This window comes from Ostrinia nubilalis, chromosome 20 (assembly GCF_963855985.1).
Source record: "Ostrinia nubilalis chromosome 20, ilOstNubi1.1, whole genome shotgun sequence".
In the NCBI taxonomy this organism is placed as follows: Eukaryota; Metazoa; Arthropoda; class Insecta; order Lepidoptera; family Crambidae; genus Ostrinia; species Ostrinia nubilalis.
In genome coordinates this window covers 14,193,124-14,216,292 of record NC_087107.1, presented here as the reverse complement: position 1 = coordinate 14,216,292, position 23,169 = coordinate 14,193,124, and the positions used below count along the sequence as shown (strand labels likewise).

The following is a 23,169-nucleotide window of genomic DNA, read 5'->3' as shown; positions in this document are numbered from 1 at the left end:
TGTGTGCCGTTCTCGAATCGACAATTTAATGTAATTTTAAAACTGATAGTCTATCTTCACGATCACGAATGATATTTTCATAAGAACCTAAATCTTCAAAACTACCGTACCAGCATACCACCGTGTTGTCGACTTACCATCCGACGATTCCGTCCTCGGGTCGGGCGCGGCGTGGGCGGCGTGGGCGGCGGGCGCGGGCTCGCGGCGGCGCGCGCCCCGCTTGTGGCGCGCGTGCGCCGACAGCCACTTGGGCGCTAGCGAGCACAGCAGGCTGCCGCCCGAGTCGCTGCTGTCGCTCGAGCTGGTCGCGCCCGCCCTCGCGCCGCTCTTGAACTCCGGAAGCTTCACCGACTTCGTGCGAACCGTTTCTTCCTCGCTTCTCTCCACGGAGATCGTGCGAATCTTTCGTTTGTCTGTGGTCCTGAAAGCGACGTCCCGTCGCCTGTGACCCGGCGGAGACGGGTCCCGTCCGCCTTCGGTCGGCGCCGGCGCCCTTCGCTCGTGCGCCTCGGATTTTCCGCGATCCCTTCTGGGTTTGGATTCCTTGCGGCCGGTGTCGCCGCGCGCGCGCGCCCGGCCGGCGTCGCGGGCGCGGTCGCCGCCCACGATGACGGGCTCGCCGGTGTCGGTCTGGATGGTGCGCACGGTGCGCAGCCACTCGCGCTCGCGGTCACACTGGGTGGTCGTCGATCGCCTCTCCTCGAACGAGTCTACTTCGACATTCGTCTCCTTGGAACCTTAGATAAATGAAACGATGTTTGATAAACTCATTCGTTTATTTCTCAAATTTCATACAACCGTACATTACATAAATGCAGTCTATGACAAAAATTATAATAAAATAAATAATGTGCCAGATCAACGGTGCCAGTTTGTAATTCTACAGAATTAAAAATTAAAACGCGAACAAAAATAACATCTCGGTCAACGATCGGTCAAACTAGGGAACGCTCGTGTAAAGTGTGATTTCGGCGTCTACTCTACGGAAACCGAAGCTGTGCGGTGTGATACCAGCGGGGATGCACAAGCGAGCGCGATACCTTCCTCGAGCTTGGTCTCGGGGCGCGTGAAGCCCAGCCAGGCGCGGCTGCGCGACGCCAGCCCGCGCTTGCCGCTCGCCGCCGCCGCCCCCGCCGCCCCCGCCGCCCCCGTCGGCGCGCCGCTCGAGCTTCGCATCGGGCTAGTGGCGGCAGACTTGTGACTAGGAGACGTCATTGTGGTCTGACTTTTTAACCTTTGCTCTCTCCTTTCTGCTTCTTCGTCCACTATCGGAGAGGTCCCGGCGCTTTTAGTCTCTTTCACTCCGCGTGTAAAGTTTATAGATTTCGTAGGTTCGTTTTCTCCAGTCGGTTCTGTCGGCTTTGCGCCGCCACCATTGCTGTTATGGCGCGCGGTGAGAGTTTCGACTAGAGTGGGCGCGGAGGCGCGGCGGTTGTGGCAGGCGTCCTCGGTGGAGGATTCGAAGCTGACGCTGCTCTTCTCCTCGGGGATGCTGTCGAACACGCGCCGGAAGCGCAGCGAGTTGGAGCGCGAGCGCGGCTCGGCGAGCGGCACGGAGGCGCGGCGCGCGGGCTCGTGCGCCGGCTCCGGGCTGTCCTCGCCTGCCAGCACTTCCCTGAGCATATTTGCGAGCAGATTATTAGATTTCTTGCTTCTGTCTCGGGGAGGGGCCGTAGGTGAGCTGACTAGTCTTTCGCCACTCGCGTGATGGCCTTTTTGTGAATTTCCTTTCGGTGTTTTTTGAATTCTTTCGTAAACCGGTACCGGTATGCGGGACTTTTTACTTTTATGATTATGATTCTCATCGGAGTTTGTCGTTTCAGGGGAGCTCTGTGAACCGTTTACGTATTCTAGAATTTCGAGTATTTCTATACACTTATTGCCATCGTGTATTTCGGATTTTTGATAGATTCTCTTCGGACCACTGTCGTCCGGAGACAAAGACGACGGGTGCGTCAGTAGCGATAATTTTCCGTGAATGTGATGTCGATCCGACTTTTTTTTACTTCTATCCGGTTTGTCCATGTAGACGATCGGGGCTCCCCCTCTGCTCGTTCTGTGAGACTCCTTGCCGTGGCAAAAATCAACATCCTTTCTCCACGTTTTCCTAGATATATTTTCATCCGATTTAGATATGAGCATTTTCGGGGGTTTCTGTTTGATGCGCATGCACTTGTACTCGTCCTGCGCGACCTTGGCGATGAGCTCGTCGACGAGCGCGGCCACGAGCGCGGCGCACTCGCGCTCGCGCTGCTGGCGCGCGCAGGCGGACGAGTGGCGCTGGCGCTCGAGCTCGCGCTTCAGCTGCTTCACCTTGGAGCGGCGCGCGCACTCCATGCGCAGCTCGCGCTTGCGGTGTCGTCGGTACAAGCGCTGTTTTATTTTCTCCGGCATGTGATCCGCGACGATGACGTTTTCCTTCTCACAGTCGCAGTCGTTGTCTTTTATCCTGATAAAAAAGGCTTCGCCTCTCTCCTTGGGAGACGTTTCGTCCTCTTTTGGCGAGGTTTCTGGCAGCAAATCTAAAACATCGATGGCTGAGCGCACGAGTTCGCTTCTTTTGTTGCTATTGTTGTTGAAAGATCTGCGGAGAAGAATCGATCTCGGCGAGTTGGGGTCGTCCAGACTGTCGACGAGACTCGTGCAGTCCGACCCGACCAACTCTGCGTCATCCGAGGACGAGGTGTTCACTTCCATCGAGTCCGTGTGAGGAAACGCTGAAAAACGAGGCACGACCACGTTGTTGTCCACGTCTTCATAATAGTTGCCGGTGCCGACTCCACTAATAATTTCTGAGATTTCCACGTTGTGCTGCGTGTGCATCTCAATGGTTTCATTCCTATCTAAAGTCGGATCGGAGTTGTCGTCCAAGTAAACGTCGACGTTGGATATCTCTATGTGCGACACGCCCGGGATGGAGGCCACCTGGTAGTTGACGTCGGCGCTCATGCTCTGCAGCTCGTCCTGGAACAGCTTCTGGATCTGCTGCAGCACGGCCTGGTTGACGTGGTCGTGCGGCGCGGCGTAGAAGGCGGCGGGCGAGGCGGCGCGCGACTGGTTGTTGTTGGACTCCACGCTGAGCATCTCGTCGCGGATGGTGACGCTGTCGCGCGCGTCCTGCGGGTTGTTGCAGCTGTCTTTCCGCCCGTCGTTATTGCAGAGTTCCTCGTTACCGAAAATGATTTGGTTGTTGGAAGTTGGACTCAGATGTACGATGGTATTGACGCCCGTGTTTTGTAATTTTACTTTGATTTCTTTCTCGACGATATTGATTTTACGATCGCTTCCGATGGAGGCATTCATACATTCGAGTTGATCTGTGAGAGAATTTAAGCTTTCCACTAAAATATTAGAAACGTATTCATCGATATTGATATTTTGTGGAAATCTGTGATTTACGGGTGCTTTTAAAGTTTGGTTACTCGTGCTTTCAGGTACCGTGGTCTTAAGAGCGGGCACGTTATTGCTGTTCAGGGTCTCCGAGACCACTATTTCGAGAAGCTCATACGACGGAGTCTCCACAGTGAGCGGCGTGTCATACGGTAACACATTGTTTTCATCGTTTTCGACACTCGCAGATCTCTCACTGATTCGTCCGTCTATGTGTGCGCTTTTCGACATTTGTTTTGAAATTTTTGACCCTACTACAAATCCATTAGTCTCCTTCGCCGTAGACATAGAAGTCGATAATGTATCTGACGAGTCCGCATAAGAGTTATCGTCCATCTGCGTATTAGAAGGGGAGTTTTCGCTCGGCACGTCGTCCGTGTGATGTTCTTCCGATCTGACCTCCGCAGTGACGGCATCCGAAGACAGTCGTTCGGAATACTGGGTGTAAGCATTCGAGTCGCTGTTGACGTCGAACTTTGACGTGTCGCTGTCTGTCATCGCATCGGTCGTCGTTTCGACAAACGACGAGGCTTCGCGGCCTCGGTAGGGGCAGGACGAGTCGGAGCACTCGCCCTTCGCGGCCCTCTCGTAGCGCGACTCCTCGGCGCGGTCGTAGCTGTTCCTCATCGCCGCCCGAAGCATCTCGTCGCTGCTGCGCAAGTCGCGCGGGAAGTCGAGGCGCTGGCGCTTGGGCGAGGCCCAGCCCGGCGCCTGCGAGTGGCGCGAGGACGCCAGGCTGCCGGAGAGCGGGCGCAGCTCGGCGCGCGAGCCGTCCAGCGAGCGCGTCTCGCGGCCGCACGCCGCGCCGCAGCAGTCCGCGCCGCACGCGCCCGCGCGCCCCCACAGCCGCCGCAGCAGCGCCGACTTGCGCATCACCTCGCGGTCGCGCCGCAGGAACCGCTGCGGCGACTCGCACAGCGAGTTGCACGAGCCGCGCGGGGGCGACGCCGACGCCGGTGGGCTCGTCACGGCCCCGGTCTCCTCTGAGTCGGACCGCTGCTGAGCGAGACGATATCTGAAATGTTAGAAAGGAAACAAGAGTGAGTATGCCGACCGCATTGACGGATGGAACGTAGATAGGTTCAAGAGAATGGCCCGCTCACTTCCTCATGATGGTCTCGGGCACGGAGTAGCGGCGGCGCAGCAGACCGGGCGAGGCGCCGGCGCGCGGCGGCAGCGCCAGGTGGCGGCTCATGGCGTCGGCGCGCTCGGACGGCTCCGCGCCGGCGCCGGTGGGCGGCGCCCGGGAGTAAGACATGCGGGTTATCGCGCGACTGGAAAGTAGAATTAATAACTGTGAAAATTTTAATTCAAGACTACACGAAAAAATTGGTACACAAAATATCTTGGCGTTGTAGAGCCAAGATAGTGATAATGAAGTAACTTATCAGTAACCTGTGGTGATAGTAAAACCTAAACCTACATTTTTAAACTTATGTTTTTTAGTTCATTTTCATAATTCTCATACCATAGAGTACCTACCTACTTACCTACATTATTATCTTTAAATTAGATAGACTTAACATGACTCCTTGACTAACGACGTGTATCTACTTTGTGTACTTAATAAAGATTATGCATGACGGCACGTTTTCTCATCATACAGCTCTTTCGGAAATTAACAATTTGTGATGTAGATAGGGCTGTCACGGCCATAATCATTAGAGCTAAGCATCCCCCCAGTAGAGCCACCCCCGACCGCGCTGGACGCAGGGTCGCGGCATTCTTGAATCAAGCCGCGTATTTCGCCATTGCGGCAATTCTCAGGATGCCTGCACGCAGCGTCAGAGCTCAACGAAGGCAATCACTGCCACGTACTTCGCACAAGTGAGGCGCACGTGTGGTGGAGTCATCTATTTATACAACATGAATAATGAAACTCCCTATCCAGTAATGCACTTCTCCAGCATGCGAAATGTAGATAGGTAGGTATAATACGTCGGTATTATTATACTATACTTATTAACTGTCTATCATAATAATATGATTCGTTATCTAGTATCTACCTTCGATTTTCACTGGAATGCATTTCCTGTGTGAGTGAAAAAGATAACTCGTACCTAATTATAAATAAAATATTTAATGCGCAAGTGTGGGTAATTAAGGAAGTACCGTTTATGGATTCCTATTATCATAATCTCATGAAGCTGAAGTAGTTCAATTAAAAAACTATAACCATATCGCTACACGCAATAAGTAATTGGGAGTCTGCATTTGTGAGTGCAATCGAGTTTGAGGTAAATAGACCGTTGTGAATGCGGCAGAGTCGTTTATATTTTCCGCGATACTAGAGTTGGGATCGGAATGATGTGCGAGATGTTTCGCCGATAGTGGCACGTCAACGGGACCCGCATGCGATGAATAATTGCGGCAAACGGAGCGCGTCGAAGAAAATATGCAAACCGATGGAGCGAGAGTGGCGAACAATGCGCGCGCGCAGGACAATCAGGGCGCTCCCGCCGCGCTGCGTGCCTTCGGCCTTAGCTCGTGCTTAATGTGAACTAATAACAGTTTATGAACTGCCTGAAAGATCTAGGTTGGTAGGATCTAGATGGCTTTCGGAGATTTTCAATGCCTCAAAAAAGTTATTGAACTTTTTATATGACCTTTAAGGTTTTTGGTTGGCAGGGTCAAGGTTGATGATCCAGCCGTATTTTCACACCGCATGCCCTAAAACGTGCGCTGCACACGAGCTTAGCAGAGCAGCGAGTCGCGCGTTAACAGCCGCGTGTGAATATCTCAATCTAAAACTGTATAGGTCTCCGCGAGTTCCACAAATAGAACCCGGCCCTTGCGGCCGCGGCATCCCAACAAAACCACTGTCTTCCCTACACTCCGCTACACATAGAAAAGTTAGTAACTAGGCGAGTTTAGTAGACAACTAGTTAGCTGAAGATGACACGTCTTCGTTTTGAGAAATGCTAATTGGCAAACCTTAACTCCGGTGCAAAAGATTATTCATTTTTTATTTTCATCTCAATGTATCACATTTAAATTAAATAAATTTTAAGAAATGTGGTACGTAATTGGGGGTTAGTGATAGTGTCAATTTTCTCGGTCCTACGATTCGCAAACAGACCTATGCTTTGTGCAGACGTCTGACTCATCTCTGCGCCCGCTGCAGCACGGACGCATGTGGATTAAATACAAACCCAGGAAATAATATACTAACAGCGGTGCAATGAAAATCTGAAAGGAACCAAGCGATTGGATTTTCTAATTTTTCCTTGATTTTATTATGATTTAAGACTAAACAAGTGCTTACATCGATAGCCGCATTGTCACGCAACTCGGTCGCGGATAGATCACCGTTGCATTGCATCTGTCATTACATATTTTTTGTTTCAAACAATGCTGTTGTTATTCTATTGTGTTGATCGTGATTGTTGTTCGATAAAGTTCTATGAACAAACAAAAACTAATCATGAATAGGCAGACAATAATCTGAGTCGATATTGCCTAGTTTTGTAGAGTGGTATGGGTGAAGCGCGTATGGTTTGACCTCTAGGCCCGAGACGGCGCACACTGGATCGAGCCCATACAAAGCGTTGGACATCGCTTCCTTACTCAGTGTTTTTAAAATAAAATGAGATTGCGTCAACGTAGTAACTTCAAATTTTTACAGTGTAAGGTTGACAAGTTTATCTTTCTAATGTGATAGATTTTACTTATTAGATGGCAATTAATATAAGTGAAAAAAAATCTTAAAATATAGTGATGAAAAACTTGTATTTATTGTTCAATTAAAAGCAAATACTCACTCATTTTGGTCTGTTTCCATATTTAAAGAGTAACATAGTCTAACAATACTCTAAATTTATTCTCATTAAGTGTTAAAATTATTAAAGAAATATTTTTGTAAACGCCTGATTTTTCATTGCACACAATCACTTTGTTCGATTTTGTCGAGCTTGTTTTCATATTCTGTTAACTGTTAGATACATAATCTAACAATACTCTAAATTTATTCTCATTAAGTGTTAAACTTATGAAAGAAATGTTTTTGCAAACGCCTGATTTTTCATTGCACACAATCACTTTGTTCGATTTTGTCGAGCTTGATTTTATATTCTGTTAGCTGTTAGATACATACTAATGCAATTTTATAGGGACTTAGCGGACTACAAAACTGACTCCAATCAACAGATTGCCTAAGCCAATCTACGTTTGTAGCTAAAAACTGGTGCTCATTATAATGACACTACTTCTTCTTGCGACAAACAATGTCAATGAAATTATTGTTTTTTTTTTATAGTTATCTGATAAATAAAATGTGTAACTCAGTACCTACCTAACACAATCATAAATGAAGAAAAAAATACATACAAAATGTATGTATGGTATGTACTAAATTCAACGACAATCTTTTGAGATGATGACAATATGATTTTTTTACTATATCTGTTTTATAGTATTTCTTTATGTTCATAAAGTATTAACTACGTTAGTACTTACCTCTGTTTATCTGAAGAGAGTGTATGCGAAAACAGCTCTAGTATCCTAGCTAAAGAACTAGCGCGATCTTTCATCGTGGTTTTTAATAATGCATACAAATCTCTATTTGACTTGAGGTTTTTCATTTTAATGAGTATTTTTACTGAATTGCACACGATAAACAACTCATAAACCAAAATAAACATCTTTGGTTTACCTGACATTATTTTAGTGTAACGAATTTTACCTAAGTTAATTTTGCTATGCGGAAAAATGAGGCGCTTTTATTTAGTTTTTTGTGATTTTCTCGAAAATAGGGATGAATAAGGGTCTAAAAACTGAGTAATAATATCGCCCACGTTGTCATCTATCATCTCTCATTCATGGTTTGTTAAAGATCGCCCAAGATGTCAACTAAAACACGCAGTTTTCATTAAAAAAAATACCTTTTAAAAATACGTCAAAATAGCCAAGCTAGAAGTTTTTTAGGCACTCATTTTAACACACAGATTAAGATAAAGGTATAAGATAATACATTAATAAGTAATAACATAAAACCAGTGAACGAAATTGGATAAATTGACAATACAAACAGAAGTCAGAAAATCCATGATTTTGACTTTGTTCACTTTACGGTCGCACCACATAACTATGATAGTAGATCATGACTTGATATTAGTGATATTTGATAGAATGAAGTCTCATCTTTCAATTTATATGCAAATCAATCTTGTTTTAAGTAGTTGCATTTAAAGCACCATGTCCAACACCTTGTATGGGCTCGATCCACCGTGCGGCGCGGCGCCGGCCCGGTGCCAAAACAGCCCATTCATCTCGCGTCGTGTTCGGTTTGGACCCTCGCAAACATGTTTGCCGCCGAGGAAGTCGCCTGAGTGGAGTGATTCACATCTTAATGCCGGCTCCGCTTCCCGCCCGAAGGGAAAGGGCCTGAAATATCAACGTTTTGGCATCGACTCTACATTACATTAGACACCACAATTTTGTGACATAACCGCGTTATATTCTCGCTTAAAAGCTACTCTGGTTGCCAAATTACCTTTTTGAAAACAGTATGTATTAGTACGAGTTTTCAAAATTCATTACGATCACAAAAGCATTAACTTCGAACTGTTTGTTCTCAAAGTTCGGTCGTGAACTTTTCACATGTTCTAGTAGAGGACCTAGACAAAGATAGTCAGGTATTCTAATGACGTTAATGTAATAAAGTAAAACTTATTTTCACACCATTGTTATAAAATGATTCATCTACAACGTTTACAAACAATTATGTATTGAAAATATGGTGTTAGAATGCTGAGGCTTTCATGGCCAGAATATGGTATTAAAATTTTGGGTCAGGAATTCATTCTCTCATTTTACCTAGGTACCTACCTAATTTGCTGATAAAAATTTCTTGGTTTTCATTCAATTCAATTTCAGGGTTTTTTCAACAAGATAATACATCAATGCTTTGACTTTGCCAGAGTTAATTTTTATGGATTAACAAGTATCTAATCGTGGGTTCTATATTGGCTCACATAAAATTCTAAATCCTATTCTTTGTCTTACTACCGATTTGTGTTCATAATAATCTCTCTTCATAATTTTATTTTTCATACTTTTTTTATTCATACATTTTTATTACTACCAACGGAGCTCATAACAGTTAGTAATCATAATTTTTTTATCAATACTGTTACTGCCAAGAACCATTTAAAATACATAATTTTTATTTTCAGATCTTTTTTCTTTATAACATTCATTGATCATATTGTTTTAATTAATAGAACATACTTCAACTCATAATGTTGTTGTTCAGAATAATTTACTTTATAACAGACATACTCGTATCTTTAAAAAAATCATATATAATTTAATTAAGTAAATAAGCATGCAGAGTATGCAGCACGAAAGCAAGCATGCAGCATGCATTGGTATCTCCTCCTAACAATAGAGGTGATTCTAGCGCTCGGCGGCCGCTGCCGCGGCACGCTTCGCTCGCCTTCGCGCGTTAATAAGGGTCACTGTTCTAACCTAACCTAACCTACTATTTTCTGCGATACCTACTTTCTGTAACCATACTATTTTCTGCAATCTCTTTGTTTTACATAAAATTCTTGTGAAAACCATGATCATCTGCCTTATGCTTTGATTTATGGGTAACGGTGGGTAAGTATGTGAAGTGTCAATTTGACCAAACAAATTATTTGGGATATAATATTTGGCAAAATAAAACATTTGCTACATAAACATTTGCCAAGTAAAATTTTGCCAAATGATAATTTGACCAAATGAATTAGATGCGAAAAGTACAGTTGCTAAAAGTTCATTTGGGAAATGAAACTTTGGCGATAAGTTGTTTGCGAAGTGAAATTTGGCGAAAAGTAATTTGGCCAAACGGAAGTATACCGATAAATACACTTACAAGTAATAAATTTATGAAAACAAATATTAGGATACATCACATTTATGAATGTTATAGTTATTTATTCGAATGATTATGAGTTTCGATCATTAGTATAGAAAAATATATGAAAACAAATATTAGTAAAAACTAAGGGTATGATTAGTGATATTATGAATATCAATGATTATGTTTTTAAATATGTAGGTTTTAAATTTTTTATGAAGAATGATCATTATGGTATCAAATTGTATGAGAAATATTTTCGGATCTCCAATGATAGGAATTAAAAAGTTATGTAAGATAACTTTTAAAAAAAATAAAACCGACTTCAAATGCGTGAACACAAAAAAAAACTAAAAATTAAAAATATTGCGTATAAAAAAAGTAAAAAAGTAAAGTTCATCCCCAATTTTCCACCCTTGGGGGTGAAATATTTTCTTCAAATTCGCATGAAACCACCCTTTTGATAATACCTATTCAACAAAAAAATAATCGTTCAAATTGATTTATAATCGGCGGAGATATTGCGTATAAAAAAGTTCATCCCCAATTTTCCACCCTTGGGGGTTGTTTTTTCTATTATTAAATTTAAATGGGACCACCCTTGAGGTATTACCTATACGCCGAAAAAAGATTTGTTCAAATCGGTTCATAATTGGCGGAGTTATCGCGTAACAAACATAGAAAAAAAAAAAAAAAAAAAACATACGGGTCGAATTGAGAACCTCCTCCTTTTTTGAAGTCGGTTGAAAATGCGCTACCACTTTTTTATCCGATTATGGTGAATCCATGGAATAGTTTTGGGCGGGAGGCAGTGTTTGTAAGACTCAGCTCCCAGTACCCGGGATAATTATCTCGTAAAGCCTAATCTAGGTATTCGTCCGATTTTAATTTGATGATTAAGTTGTCAATCGATTCATTATTAGGGCCCAGGGACAGAATAAATACTACTGATACTGATTGCCCGGGTAACATAGGCTCCATTTCATGGTAAACCAATCGACGAAATGATATTTTTTCGTAGTCGTATTACAGTTTTTTTTACTTATTATTTTAAATAAACCTATCTTATTACTTCACCGACCGACCCGTTGTAAGAGTGGTATTTTTTAAATAACTTACCTTTTAATGGCAGGAAATCAGAAGCAATAATACTCGTATCACATCACTTTACACATTAAAATATTCTCGTAATTTTATTCTCGTATAATATTCGCAATGTCTCATATAGTTCGGTAAGTACGCTGACGCGGTCGCGGTGAGTTCGTGCTGGTGGTGGCGGGCGCGCGAGAGATGCGCGCGCGCCGACTGCCGCGGTGCCGACACTGCCGCTGCCGGCGCGACGCTGCGGCTCATTCCGCGTAATGAGCCACACTAAGCCATGCCTAACGACCATTAATTGCCGGCATAACAAAACATTTTCTGACTCAGCACTCTTATTTTGTAACGATTCTATAACTATTCAGGTAATTCGAGTGGGATTTATTGACTTGTTGCAACTGATTAATTTCCAATTTACTTCGATGTAACAAATTGGCAAAATTATTACAGGCCATTCGAGATAAGTTGTTAAAAACTGGTTTATTACTTCTAACAGTGAATACTGTGTGGTGTTTCAATACTTTGTGTGTATAAAATATTTCTGCGCTGCACTGATCACGCAGGTTCCGCGTGTCTACTTTGAATGTTTTAATTTTAATTACCATGCGCCGACAGACTTTCGTTTTGACAACTTAATGACTCCGGCAATACTACTGCTCGACAAAAAGCGACCGTGGCCATAGAGAAAGCATGTTTTCCATCGATTGCTCATTTATCGGCGTTTTTGCATCGTATCGGTTGCGCTAGCGCAGGTATTCGCATTCTTTCTCTGTACATGATTATTAACTGTAAATAAATGGAACGCATTGCCATTTATCATTTTCTTTCTGTTCTTTTCCATTTTCACTGTACTGGTTTAAATAACATCTAGTTAAATTATACTATTACACACTTAGGCTGGGTTGCACCATTTTCCTTTAACTTCGACAAACGTCAAAAGTCTGCCAAACTCTACAAAAAACACTTGTTATCGTTATAGTTACTGTTAAAGTTATGTGGTACAACTCAGCCTTAGTACTTTTGTAATTACAATAGTTTCTGCTTATCAATCCTGCTAGAAACGCGAAGTGTGAATCTTCTTTACTTAGGGTTGGTTTAGTTAGGGCTTGTAGAGTTAGAGCGTGTTGAGTTAGAAGCTTTCTCTACATGAGACCGATTTCTTTTTCACAATGCGAGCCACGTCTTGGCAACATTTTTCATGAATGTTTTTCGTGAGTTGTATTATTTACCTGAAGGGTATTCGATGGTTTCAAATGAAAATATTATTAAGTCTTTTTATTCAGTTTAGATCAATATTTGGCACCTATGAACGTGAAAAGGTAGCCCTGAATGTTGATGTTTAATGATGGTATAGAGTGAATGCATACTATACAGCTCCTTTACCATTTACTCTATTATTGTCACAAGTACGAGTTGTCGCCAAATCATAAGCGACCTAGATAGGTTTCCGCGAATCAGCGCGACTGCTTTGGCGCCCCCTGCGGCGGGCTCCTGCCGGTCCGGAACAACTCCCGGTATTCAGGTTACGCTCATTAGCGAATGATGGCACTGTCACACTCTCGCTAACACAAGATTTTTTCAAAGCGATGTGACTATTCGGAAAATTTCTTTGAAGTAGCCTAAAAGTTAACAGAATTGAGATCAAGCACCAACGGAAGCTGAGCACACATGCGGCGCGGCGTAATTTAATGAGCTCGAGTGTGCAGCTAATTGATCCCATTGCTTCAGCTTTGGCTCTTGTATTGCGCAAATATTCTATGTAGGAATATCCGATTGCACAAACAGCATTCCATCTGCCGTCTGCGGTGTACTCAACCACATATTTAGTATTTCGATGTATTCGACTCTTCAAGTTTCTGTCACTCATATTGAAAACTGTCTGAGTAAGAGAGATGTATTGATCTAAAATAAGCTCGTACTTTTGCGGAGTAGATCCCCGCACAACCAGAGTGTTGTTATACTACATCGTTCAGGAACTGCGTAACATGACACCATCGCGATATATGTTCATGGAAAAGGATATATGTTCATGCTTTTGAAAAACAAGGAGAGCTTTTGACTGGTTATAATGAGACTACGGCCGATGACACTTTGACACACCGTATTTACTTATTTAATTAAGTGATCAAAAGTTACAAAGAAAAAGATAATGCAGCAAACAGATAAATAATGGTGGCAATAGGTAGGTACTTTGACGTCAATAATCGCCTTACTCTGCGTTGTTTGGAGCCACTCAAGTGATAGCGATAACGCCGGAACAATATTTGCCATGATTACACTGATAATTTTGGTAGGTAGCTTTGTACACGTTGCCTCAACATGACATGCCAACAGTGACTCTTTCACTTTGATTACAGTAAAATGGCAAATGCCAATATTGAGTTCAACAAATTCTATTTCTTGTTACTCAATTCTTAGCAGCAGACATGGCCTTATAATGTGCAGTTGTTTGTTTTTATCAATAAAATATAACAAAAAAATTATATAAAGTTTTAGCAAAATCCGTTCCGTAATCCGTAGTTTTTGTTTTTACTAAAGTATTCAACTTTGTAAAGTATTCAACAAGGTGGCTTGCTGCAGGGGCCGGCTGGACGCAGACCGCTAATGTGATCTCTCTATGGAGATTTATGGTACGAGCTGCTTACCGACCCTCGGCAGCGAGGCGAATACTGACCATCGGGACTATTCCCACCTCTCATCCCCACCGCTACTGCAACTCCTGTTGGATCTACAGCTTGGCTGGCCTCCAGTAAAAATCCAACCAGTGAAGGTTCAAGGTTCCGGGGGAAAGTTAAACTGTCATTAGACCCGCAACGAAATTTATCAGAAGAACATAAGAGGAGTTGGAAATGAAGGTTCTAGTAGAAGTTGAAGAGTACTGACCAGTGGTCGAAGAGCGAGCGCGGCTCGGGCCAGGCGCGGCGCACCACGGCCAGTACCTCGCGCAGCGCGGGCGACGACGAGCTGCCTTCTTTGTGACCTGCAACCAACCACCACACTTTCATTCCTGATCCTGAGCCCTCCAAAACACAATAGGTTGTAGTAGATTGGAGGGACAACTTGATAATATTAGTAATCGAAGCAACATACGTATTTGTAATTGAAAACTTCAAAACTGTTTTATACGTGAAGCAAGAGGTATTTAATACTAAGTTTTAATCATAAACTATATATTTTGGCAGCGATAACACAATGTTATCGCTATACCTTGAAGTTTGACAGCAAGATTGGCCACAAAACTTGTCTGACACCTCACTTATTGGAGGCAGTCACGCACGGGGAAGAATGACCCAACCACCTCTACGCGAAGGTGACGCGAGCCCTTTACCGCGGCCGCGTGACGTCACGGTGCAAATAGCAATTAACTAACTTACAATTAGTATAACATTATTCTAATTACACCTAATACTACAGGGATTTTCGTATGACTATTAGCCAAACTTGTTGGGTACAGGTTGTAGAGTCATTAGAGAATACAAATTCGGCCATTTTTCCTAATGGTATTTTAATTATATTTTTAATGCATTTAATATTTTTCAGAATTTAACCTATAACTTATCTGCTACTACATGATTTTCTTGTCTGGTATAATAAGTCCATAGTCTAATAAAAGTAAGTAATTTAAGATCCTCCTATGAAATTTTATTGAAATTTGAATGTTGAAAACGTATGGGAAAAAGTAATGAAATTTTTCGGAATAAGTTGAACAAAAAAAACCACATTAAAAAAGTAGTTCATTTAAGGTCAAGTGGTTAGTGATTACAGCATTTTCCCAAGCATTAACTATGTATGTAATGTAACGTTCTTAAGAATGGTACAATACAGATATAAGCTGAGTTTCAAAGTATTTGGTACGTTTTATCTACGTTAGTGTTTTCCGAAAATGACTCTACCTATCCTACATCTAAAAACGATGCTAAAATGAAAGAGTTTTATCAGGTTAGTCGGTTTCTGATATTGATTTCACAAATAGCAACTATACGCAACGGCCGCATCTCCATATTCTCTCCATGACTTGTGTTCGTTTCGAATGATGACTATTCATGCAGTCTCCATCGGGTCGCGTGCTGCTCGGATTGATCGGCCACGGTCTTTTTACGGCCTCTTTATTCCATTGCGTTTCAAGCTATTAACAAGACTTTCATTTAAATACAGTTCTACGAATGTGGATTACTATTTTACCTATTAAAACATTATTTATTTTTTCGCATTATTAGACTGATGGCATTAAAAGTCTTTGGAGAACGTAATGCGCTCAACGCACAATGTTATTTACACGATCAAGGCCGAATATAAAAGATTACATCTTGTAATTATCAAAACTTATAGATAACAGTATTTAACTATTTACTTGAATCAAAATATGTTGCTTGTTGCACAGGAAGGTAACACATAATAATATACATTGTTGAGCTTTGAGTCAATGCGGAGATCAGTATATTATGGAAATCAAGTCTACTCTCAAAACTTTGAACAAAATTTGTTAGAAAAGTGCCTACTTACTCATTCCTGCTCATTAAATTTACACAATTTTTACAATTTTTGATTGTAATTTTACTTTACAATTCAAAGATAATAAAATAATATAAATAATATAGGAAGGAAATAGGGCTTATGTTCAATGATCGTTCATCATCCATCTACTGATTTATTGGTAGCTTTTTCATACAGATAAAAAAAGAATTCCATGCCATTCATGCAAGTCATTCATGATTATGTAGAGTCAGTTTCCATCTCTGGCTACTTCAATGGAAGAGATATTCCTAGCCCGTTAAACACAGATTGAAAGTGGAATGAAATACATCATAAGCCAGCACCAGCCCCAGTCAGCAAGCACCCTGCGCGGGCAGCTGACTGGGAGCGGCAGGACCCGGCTGCAACAGGTGGCTGCGAGCAGTCAGCTGACGCAACGCACGAATCAATAGACATCGACTCTATTTTCCGACTTGTAAATTGTTAAAAACATACTATTTTAATATTCATCCCAATCTGCTCTGATTGATAGCAAAAGAAACGTTTGAGTAAAGACCCATAATAATATCTGTATTTTATAAACACTCGAACTCGCAGTAGTAATAGGGTACCTACTAAGTAGATAGCGATAATAATTGTACTCGCACGAGCGGTGAGCTCGTTCATTATGTATTTACTTTGTCCGTGAGTCAGCGCGCGTGGGCTCCTGAATCTGATTCAATAGTTAGTTACTGTTATAACTTTCTCTGTACTGACACTCATTTACGCGCAAAAAATCAGGATGAAATCAGGCTGCTAGTAGACACGCACTTACGATATTTTCTTTTGGATTCGGAATTGAATACATTCTTCTATTGCACGCTGTCTAAAATTCAATGTTTAATATTATTGATAGTACACGTTGTTGTACGAGTAAAATTAATAGCTTGTATAATTGTACAACACTAGTATCGTGCAAAAGTTGTCCGAGCCGTTGGACGCGCTCCCGGCGAGGTCAGGCGTCAGCAGCGTCGCGGCCGGCGCCCGCTGCAGGCTGCGGGACGGCGCGCGGCCTCCCAGTCACCAGCCCAGCGCAGTGAGTCACGGGTTTGACGGGTTATCGCGGCCGCCACCCCCGGCCTTGGCGGCTTGGCTCCGATTGAGTCCCTCCATTTTACATTACGTCGAAATTAATAACCTTCACCACGGTCATAACAAAATCTTAAAATGAAAACATTTTCTTGGAATGACAAAGATTAAGGTCTGGTTTTCATTAAAAACGGAAGTACCTAAATAGTTTCGGAAAGTAAAATAGAAACATTTATGGATACTGATTATTATTGCAACTTATTTCCTATTATATCCAATCGCAATCGCTCTGATAAGTTCCTTGATGACATTGTTTACCGAATTCGTGTGTGTGTATGTCTCGGCCCCGTGCACAAAGTCTTACGATGTAAATCTGTTTCAAGTGGCGCTAGCAGGCTCAGGTGCGCGGCCTCGCGCTGACCTCCGCCGCGACCTGTCCATACAAAAGCTTTCGAGCCGCTCTATGTTACAATTAACTTTATGTAAATCTATACTGCGTTACATACACTCAATTAAAGTCTTGGTTTAAATCGAAACTATAAAGTTAAACGTTCAGCTGGTTCGCAGAAACGTAAAATGGACAGCCAGCAGCACCCCGGCGAGGCGAGCTAAGCTGTTATCCTTTATTGATGCGGAAATGTTTTTCGTTCGTGTCTGTATCGTGATAAAAACTTGACTTAACATAGCAGTCTTCTCATAATTAAGCTTACATTGTGTATTTCACGTAATTAACCGTATTACTTTTCAGGGACCCATGTTATCGATATGATAAAAATAACTGCGTGCATTTGTTGCTGTCGAATCATCGACGATTGAACTGCAAACTATAGAGGTAAGTTAATTAACTACGTTCCGACACTGAAATTGGAACTTTAGCAGTTTAAGTTACAACCTTGCTACACTATTATATGAATAAATCACAGGTCGCACATTATTACTTTTGATAATTATTATCTGAATCACATGCAGCTACATCAACCATCGAGGCGGCCTTTGACCCCGCCTGACCCCTCGGTCGTTGCCGCGAGGGATGCTCTACTTCCCTGACACCACTCCGCAATCAACAGCCTAAGATTTCCAAATTTCGTCGTAAGGTAAAGTAGATACGAGTATTTTACATATACACACGTTATGAATTTATGTTTGTGTACGAGTAAGTGGGTACCTAAGTACCTATCTAGATTTTGTTTTCAAATGAAAGCTGTGCATTTAAAAAAAAAATGAAAAATGTTTATATTTCGTTAACAACAATAACAAATAAAAGTTTAGGTGGACTCTTTCTTGGAATGGATTGCAATGAATGGAAAAACTTCAAAACATTTGAAAAAAGAAGAGGAAACGGAGAAGTTTTTCCGGAAACGATTCCTACATCACCGAGGCACAGCAGTCAGATTAGTAAGTTATTTAGCACTGCTTGTCTAATTTTATTTAAATGATTATAATTATTAATATGCTCATTACTTGTCAGGAACTAATGGATTGAAGAAAATTTATAGCATTGTTAGACATAGTAGCTCGCAAAATGAAAGAGTTCGCATGCATACCTATACGCGGCTAAATTTAGGTATTTCGATCGTTTTTCGTGCTGGAAAGTGGTGGTGGGTGTGGGGTCGATAGCAGCCCCCACTCCTGCCGCAAACTGATGGATCACGGTTACTTCGACACCCCTGAAGCTACCGATTGCAATTTTTAACACTAGTTAGCGCTAAATAGTAGGTAATTGTATTGCTTTCCATTTTTCTACAGAGAACACAAGCGGAATTTCAAATGTTATTTAGATAATATTATGATATTGAAAAATAAAAAACAATGCGACGTTAGTTCGATGAAAAATATAACGAAGCCGAAACAAACTTTGACGTGGTACAAAAATTGTAATACATTTAAACAGTACCGTGAGAGTCTGATCGACTAGGTAAAAGGACATGGCTTCTTAAATTTATTATCTAAGAGAACGGAATTTTAACAAAGCTTTTCCAGTCGAAGCCTAGCCGTGTTCGCGATGTCCCAGTAGAGTCACCGCATGCGACTCGTGCGCTGTCCACGAGGACTCGTCGCGGGAAGCAGACACGCAACCTTAACTTTTCACTATTTGCCGTGAAAAATAGCACCGGCATTTAGTTTCAGTTTTAGCACCCGTAAAACGTGAGCACCTACTGTCTGCAGTTTGTGTTTAGTAAACAACAACAACGAGCTGTTATAAAAACAAGTTACCCTACCTACACTGTTACATGAAAATATAAAATTACAAACAACTGTTCGTATGTTGTTTACAGCTACAGACTTAGCAGTTTCTTTATTTTTAGATATTTAACATTTTATTATCTAATGTACATAAAATAAAATTATAGAAACAAGGACGCCGTAAAACTCAACATCATGATTCTAATTGTGTGTTAACGTTTTGAATAGTTAAATCCGTACCAAAACTTTTCACACCGTAACATCAAAAATTATATCAATAACTGGCGATCAATAGTTATTTTGTTAGGAACAATCATAGAAAAGGAAAATAACGCCATATAAAACACCCTACAATGTAAGTAGATACAGAATAAGTGACTATAATGGCGTAGCAACCGCAGTGTAATTACGTCGTCGCCCGGTCAATACCCACAATACCCACATTGATACTTTCACATGATATCATAAACAAACATTGATATTTTTGGATTAAGTGGAAATAAAACTCCATGTTAATCCGTGGTTGTTTTCCATTATGAAACATAGTGATGCTAAAGTATCCCATTAACATTATGAATCTTAGTTACTAATTTTATATGTGAAAGTTTGCGTTTGTGTTGAACGGATTTGAATAAGTCTACAATAGCCTTAGGCTGTTCGATTTTTTCAAGTTATTTATAATTTTGTTTGAGAATCTACTCGACTCTACACGACTCTAATCGTTCAGAAATTTTAATAACTAAAAGTTTACAGTTTTAAAATAGTTCAAGTGTCAGAATAAAATATTTAAAACAGAGTTAAGTAATTGGCCAAATTACAACGATAAGTGTCGGTCTTTCTGTGACAAACTGAATTTCTCGCGGGCAGAGCCGCGTGCATCATAGTATCATAACTTTCTGTCCATTTATCTGTTACCTTTTTACGCTTAAACCACTAAACTTTTGCGACGACGACAACCTCGGCTCAGAGGCTGGATAGCGGCTCTACTTAGCACATACATAAAAGCTGAACGGCAGGGCTTTAAATACCTTTCTTGATATACGAAAGTATCAAATTCAACCATTTGACGCACCATTACTTGAAATTACAATTTTCGACAGCATTTCCAATAATAATGACAACCGGTTAAAGTGCAATAAGTATAATAGAAGACAGGTAGAGTCGCCGAGACGGAGCCAGCCGCGCTTGCCGCGTGTTGTGATACTTGTGATCGTCACTTCGCTTTATGACTAATGAGCTGGGGCCCGCGCACCGGGCAGGGACATCTAGGTCCTTCCTATGCTGGTACTGGTAGAGTTCGCGATCAGAGAAGTGTCTTGTCATTATGTACTTGCATTTCAATTATGCTTTACTGCCTAGCTCGGATAAATATTTTTAACTATTTATGCATATTTTAAAGCCTGTAAACCCCGAAAAAGATGCTGACAATAATGACTGAATTTCTTGCGCTGCTTCTTCTCAGCACTGGCCCATTTATTGTCCCGAAGTAGTGGTAGGGTTAATACTGGGACGTGTAAAGTGCTTTTTAAAAGCCTACTTGAAAAAATAAAATGAGTTTTATAGAGACTACTATCAAACGATTTCCATAGTAATCGTTATCGTTAATATGACAGACCAGTAGAACCGGTATGATGTTGAAATGCACATAAATGAAGGATCTAGCTAGGCAAGCGGCATAAATTAATGTTAAAGAAATAAACATGAGAAATTAGTATCTTTTTATAGTTTCCATCAAATACTACTGTTTTTTCAGAACTTACTATAACATTGCCGATATGTATAGTACTATGAGGTACCTACGAGTATATTACCTACAAATCGAAAAGAAGGATTACTCGAAACTTATTTTTATGTTCAAGTAAAGTATTGTTTATTAGTCTGTTAATCTGGATAAACTCAAAAATTGCTAAACGGATTTTAATTTCAAAGTTTTATTTAAATAATAATAATAAATATCCTTGGACATTTTACACTGCGCCTCTAGTCCCAAACTAAGCAAAGCTTGTACTATGGGTACTAGACAAGACAACGGATATAAACATACTTAAATACTTTTTTTTTTGTAAATATACATACATTATACATAGTAACACCCAGACTCGTCACAGTTCGTTCGTTCGTTCGTTCGTTCGTTTCAGCCAAATGACGTCCACTGCTGGACAAAGGCCTCCTCCAAGGTTTTCCACAATGCACGGTCCTGCGCTGCCCGCATCCAGGCTCTTCCCGCGACCTTTACGAGATCGTCGGTCCACCTAGTAGGAGGCCTGCCCACGCTACGTCTTCCAGCCCGTGGTCGCCACTCGAGAACTTTTCTGCCCCAACGGCCATCGTCTCTACGAGCTATGTGCCCCGCCCACCCGTCACAGATAGTGTTAAAATTCATCATTTCAATTTCTGCCCGGCCGGAAATCGAATCTAGGACCTCTCAGCATAGTAGTCCGTTCTGAACCACTACACCAAACGGCCGACATAATTATGTTTAATTAATTTAGATACAAGGATACTTGAGGCGACAATAACCCAACGGTGTAGTTGGTGTAGTGCCGGACAGGCTGAGTCGAGACTCAATCAAGGAACGCTGGTTCGAAACCCGCCGCCGCTGAACTATTTGGAAGATTTGGAATGGACGGACACACGCCGTTACCACAACAATTTACCTAATGATCATTTAATAAATGTTTCACTTAACGTCCATGTGACGATAATGAAATAGCTGTGCCATGTAATATTTGGCTAAAGTTTAGAATTTGTTTAGTTAGGGCATGTGGAGTTTGAACCTTGGCTCTACATAAGATACTGATAACTTTTCCACAATGCGAGCCATATGGTCTTGGCAACATTTCGCATGAAAATGCTTTTGGTGGGATTACTATGAATCTTGGTGATCATACTATGACATGTGTAGTGTACGAACACCAACAGCGGCCATCGGGTAGGAACATACAGCCGTGCAGCAGGCAAGCTCGTTCTAGGAACCCCACGAAGAGGCGCTCGAGCACGGCCCGTGGGCTGTCACTGGGGTACCATTCTGTGTCTACCACTTGTGGTTCCAGATAATAAAGCCAGATTAAACACTACGAGAATAATTTGATTTAAATTAACTGACTTCCTCTTAATGATGTTGGTATTTAAGTCTCATATTAGGACATGATTTGAGAAGGTATTTTCCTGGTCAGATAAGGAAACTATTAACACAATTATTTTGTCAACAATAATACATAGTACGAAATCAAATTAGCTATCATTTCATGTCATTTTTTTCTGGTTTAAAAATATTCCTCCCTTTGTAATACGTGATAAACTTTTTTTAATGTTCTGTTAACGTAAAGAAACTTGTAGAACAGGTTATTTATAAAACTATACTAGGAAAGGTAATTTTACAGAATTCTGAAAATTAACCCGTCTCTACGTATCACTGATACGGTATCAGTGAAGTAAATTGCGTTTGAAACGGTAAGTAATGAGCACCTTACGTAAGCAGTAATCACTATAAATTCCAGGATTCTGGTAGAGATAAGAAGCTTACACCTGTGCCTGTGTAACGAAACCGTTGCCGAATCGATGCGTGTGAATTATTAGTGCGGCGTCCAGACGACGGAACATCCTCCTTGCCGAGAGATAAAGTCGAGGTAAACTTTACGTATGGCCGTAAAAGCGAGGTCGCGCGTTTTTAGTAGTCTTGAGGAATTACTTTGAAACGAGGAAAAATTTGTTTCAAAGTTTTCACGACTACGAACGACTCGCGACACGAAAATAAGGAACAAAAACTTTTTGACATATGGGCCATGAGCGGTTAGCATCCTTAACATGAATGTTTCACTGATGGAACAGGTTAGTCACAAAGAAAAATCGATACCAACGTGGGTCGGTGGTGGCGCGAGACTGTGCTGCAGCCTGGGGTTCCTCGTTCCAGTGAAAAGTGTGTCAAGTTTGCCGTAAAGTTCGCGTCGGCGGTGTGGCGCGCCTCGAGCCGGCTCCGCGCTATCCCCAGCAGGGATTATGAAGCGCGGCTCCGTCTGGAAGCTGGCTGGCGGGCGAGGTGGTGCGCGACGCGAGGCAGTTCAACCGAGGCTCTAACTGCGGGAGATCGCGTGCGGCCCGCGCGACGGCCG

The 23,169-nt window shown here is 42.0% G+C and overlaps 1 protein-coding gene across 3 annotated transcripts; it reads right to left on the bottom strand.

Moving 5' to 3' along the window:
- Nucleotides 1-757: 757 nt before the first annotated feature.
- LOC135081696 (uncharacterized) lies at nucleotides 758-23,169 on the bottom strand. 3 transcript variants are annotated; one of them, XM_063976486.1, is made up of 4 exons: nucleotides 22,914-23,169; nucleotides 14,216-14,312; nucleotides 4,494-4,664; nucleotides 758-4,405 (listed from the first exon to the last, which is right to left on the bottom strand). In XM_063976486.1, the coding sequence occupies exons 3-4, from the start codon at nucleotides 4,646-4,648 to the stop codon at nucleotides 976-978; spliced, it is 3,585 nt and encodes a 1,194-aa protein (XP_063832556.1). In that variant the 5' UTR covers nucleotides 4,649-4,664; nucleotides 14,216-14,312; nucleotides 22,914-23,169; the 3' UTR covers nucleotides 758-975. The 3 variants fall into 3 exon arrangements, with proteins under 3 accessions (XP_063832556.1, XP_063832555.1, XP_063832557.1); XM_063976485.1 differs by having other exon boundaries at nucleotides 22,918-23,169; XM_063976487.1 differs by lacking the exons at nucleotides 14,216-14,312; nucleotides 22,914-23,169 and adding an exon at nucleotides 11,354-11,537.

Coding starts and splice junctions, on each gene's coding strand:
- LOC135081696 (XM_063976486.1), bottom strand. CDS start 4,648: ATGTCTTACTCCCGGGCGCCGCCCACCGGCGCCGGCGCGGAGCCGTCC. Junction 4,406..4,493: donor CCCGAGACCATCATGAGGAA/GTGAGCGGGCCA, acceptor CTAACATTTCAG/ATATCGTCTCGCTCAGCAGC.